The sequence below is a fragment of the Chlorella variabilis genome (genome assembly GCF_000147415.1).
Source record: "Chlorella variabilis unplaced genomic scaffold CHLNCscaffold_71, whole genome shotgun sequence".
Lineage (NCBI taxonomy): Eukaryota > Viridiplantae > Chlorophyta > Trebouxiophyceae > Chlorellales > Chlorellaceae > Chlorella > Chlorella variabilis.
The window spans coordinates 10,405-11,727 of NW_005435020.1; the positions used below are offsets into that span (position 1 = coordinate 10,405).

At 69.5% G+C, this 1,323-nt stretch overlaps 1 protein-coding gene across 1 annotated transcript in view; it reads right to left on the reverse strand.

The window, feature by feature from the left end:
• CHLNCDRAFT_59472 (expressed protein) overlaps window positions 1-1,051 on the reverse strand; it is a gene marked incomplete at its 5' end in the record, with an annotated part of 3,490 nt that extends 2,439 nt beyond the window's left edge. The window contains 2 exons of the mRNA XM_005842702.1: window positions 498-541; window positions 818-1,051. Coding sequence (XP_005842760.1) covers window positions 498-541; window positions 818-1,049 — 276 coding nt within the window. The remainder of the gene's footprint in view (window positions 1-497; window positions 542-817) is intronic.
• Between the last annotated feature and the right edge of the window lie 272 nt (window positions 1,052-1,323).

The following is a 1,323-nucleotide window of genomic DNA, read 5'->3' on the forward strand; positions in this document are numbered from 1 at the left end:
GTCACTCACAACACCTCTGCAGCCCCCATCCATGCTCTCGGGCCTAGCACCCTTCGGGGGTGCATCCTTGCAGCTGGCCAGGGCCCTCTCACCCTTTCTGAGCAGTGCCCTGGGCGCTGCCGCCCTCACCATCTCCCGGAAGTCTTCCTCGGCCCACTTTGCCCAGCCCACAGCACGACCAGAGGCCAATGAGTGGTACACTGGTGCGCACCCGCGGTGTCGGGGCACCCCAGCGAGCGCCGGGGTGGGGGCAGGGTGGCGCAGCGCCTCAGGTCCCGCACTGGCCTCGGGCGCCGCCTGACGACTGAGCCTCCCTGGCCGCCGCCTCCTGCCGCTGCAGTGCGCATGGAGGAGCGGTTGGAGTCGCCAGCCACACGGCACGGCGAGGTGTGCAGCGCGCCGCCAGCAGCAGCAACAACCCCAACCCCGCCACAGCAGCGTCGCAGCTCGCCGCTGCCGAACCGCGGACCTGGCAGCTGGCCCGCATAGCCGCGCACCTGCACCCGCGCCCGCCCCTGAATCCGTGGGTGCAACCGTCTATCTGCAGGAGGCCATTTTTGAGTCGCACCACCCCAGCCAGCGCTTTGTGAATGTGCTCAGTCAGTACCGGTGAGCCGGCTGGGGAGCCTGATCGGCTCCTGCTGCTGCCGAGGCGCCGCCGGGTTTGCTGGGCCGCTCCGTGCCGATGCGGAGGCAGATGGGAGCCCTGCTGAGCGCCGTTCGCCTGCCCTGGCCGCCCCCGGAGCGCAGCAACACCTACCCCGCGGCGCTGTGGGAGAAGATAGAGGAGCACTTCCCCGGCCGCCGCAAGGCGCACCCCGTGTGCGTCGACATTGCCATTGGCGCCGAGGGGCGCGGCGGCGTGGAGCTGGCGCGCAGGTGCGACTCGCTGCGCGGAAGGGGCAGCGGTTGGCAGCTGTGGGGGCTTGCGGCCGCCTGGGCCGGGCCCCGAGGGGCGGGTATTGAGGCAGGGCAGGTCGTGGTGAGGCCCTGCACTGTGGAGGCGCCAGGTGCCTGTCTGGCTGAAGCGCTGCCCCCTGCCCGCTCCCATCCTCGCGCCGCGCCGGCAACCTCAGCCGCCTCCTGCCCGAACCCAAACCCCGCGCCCCGCAGGGGGTTCCACGTGGTGGGAGTGGAGGCAGACCCCACGCTGCTGGCCCGTACCTTCCGCTTCGCGCAGGTGGTGGGCCTGTGTACGGGTTATATATTGTTTTTTTTTGATTTTTTTGTTTTGTGTTTGTTTGTGTGGTGTGTGGTGGCTAGGTGTGTGTGTGTGCTTTACGGGGGCATCGTCGCTTCGCCGCGCTGCGTCCCTCCGCCCCA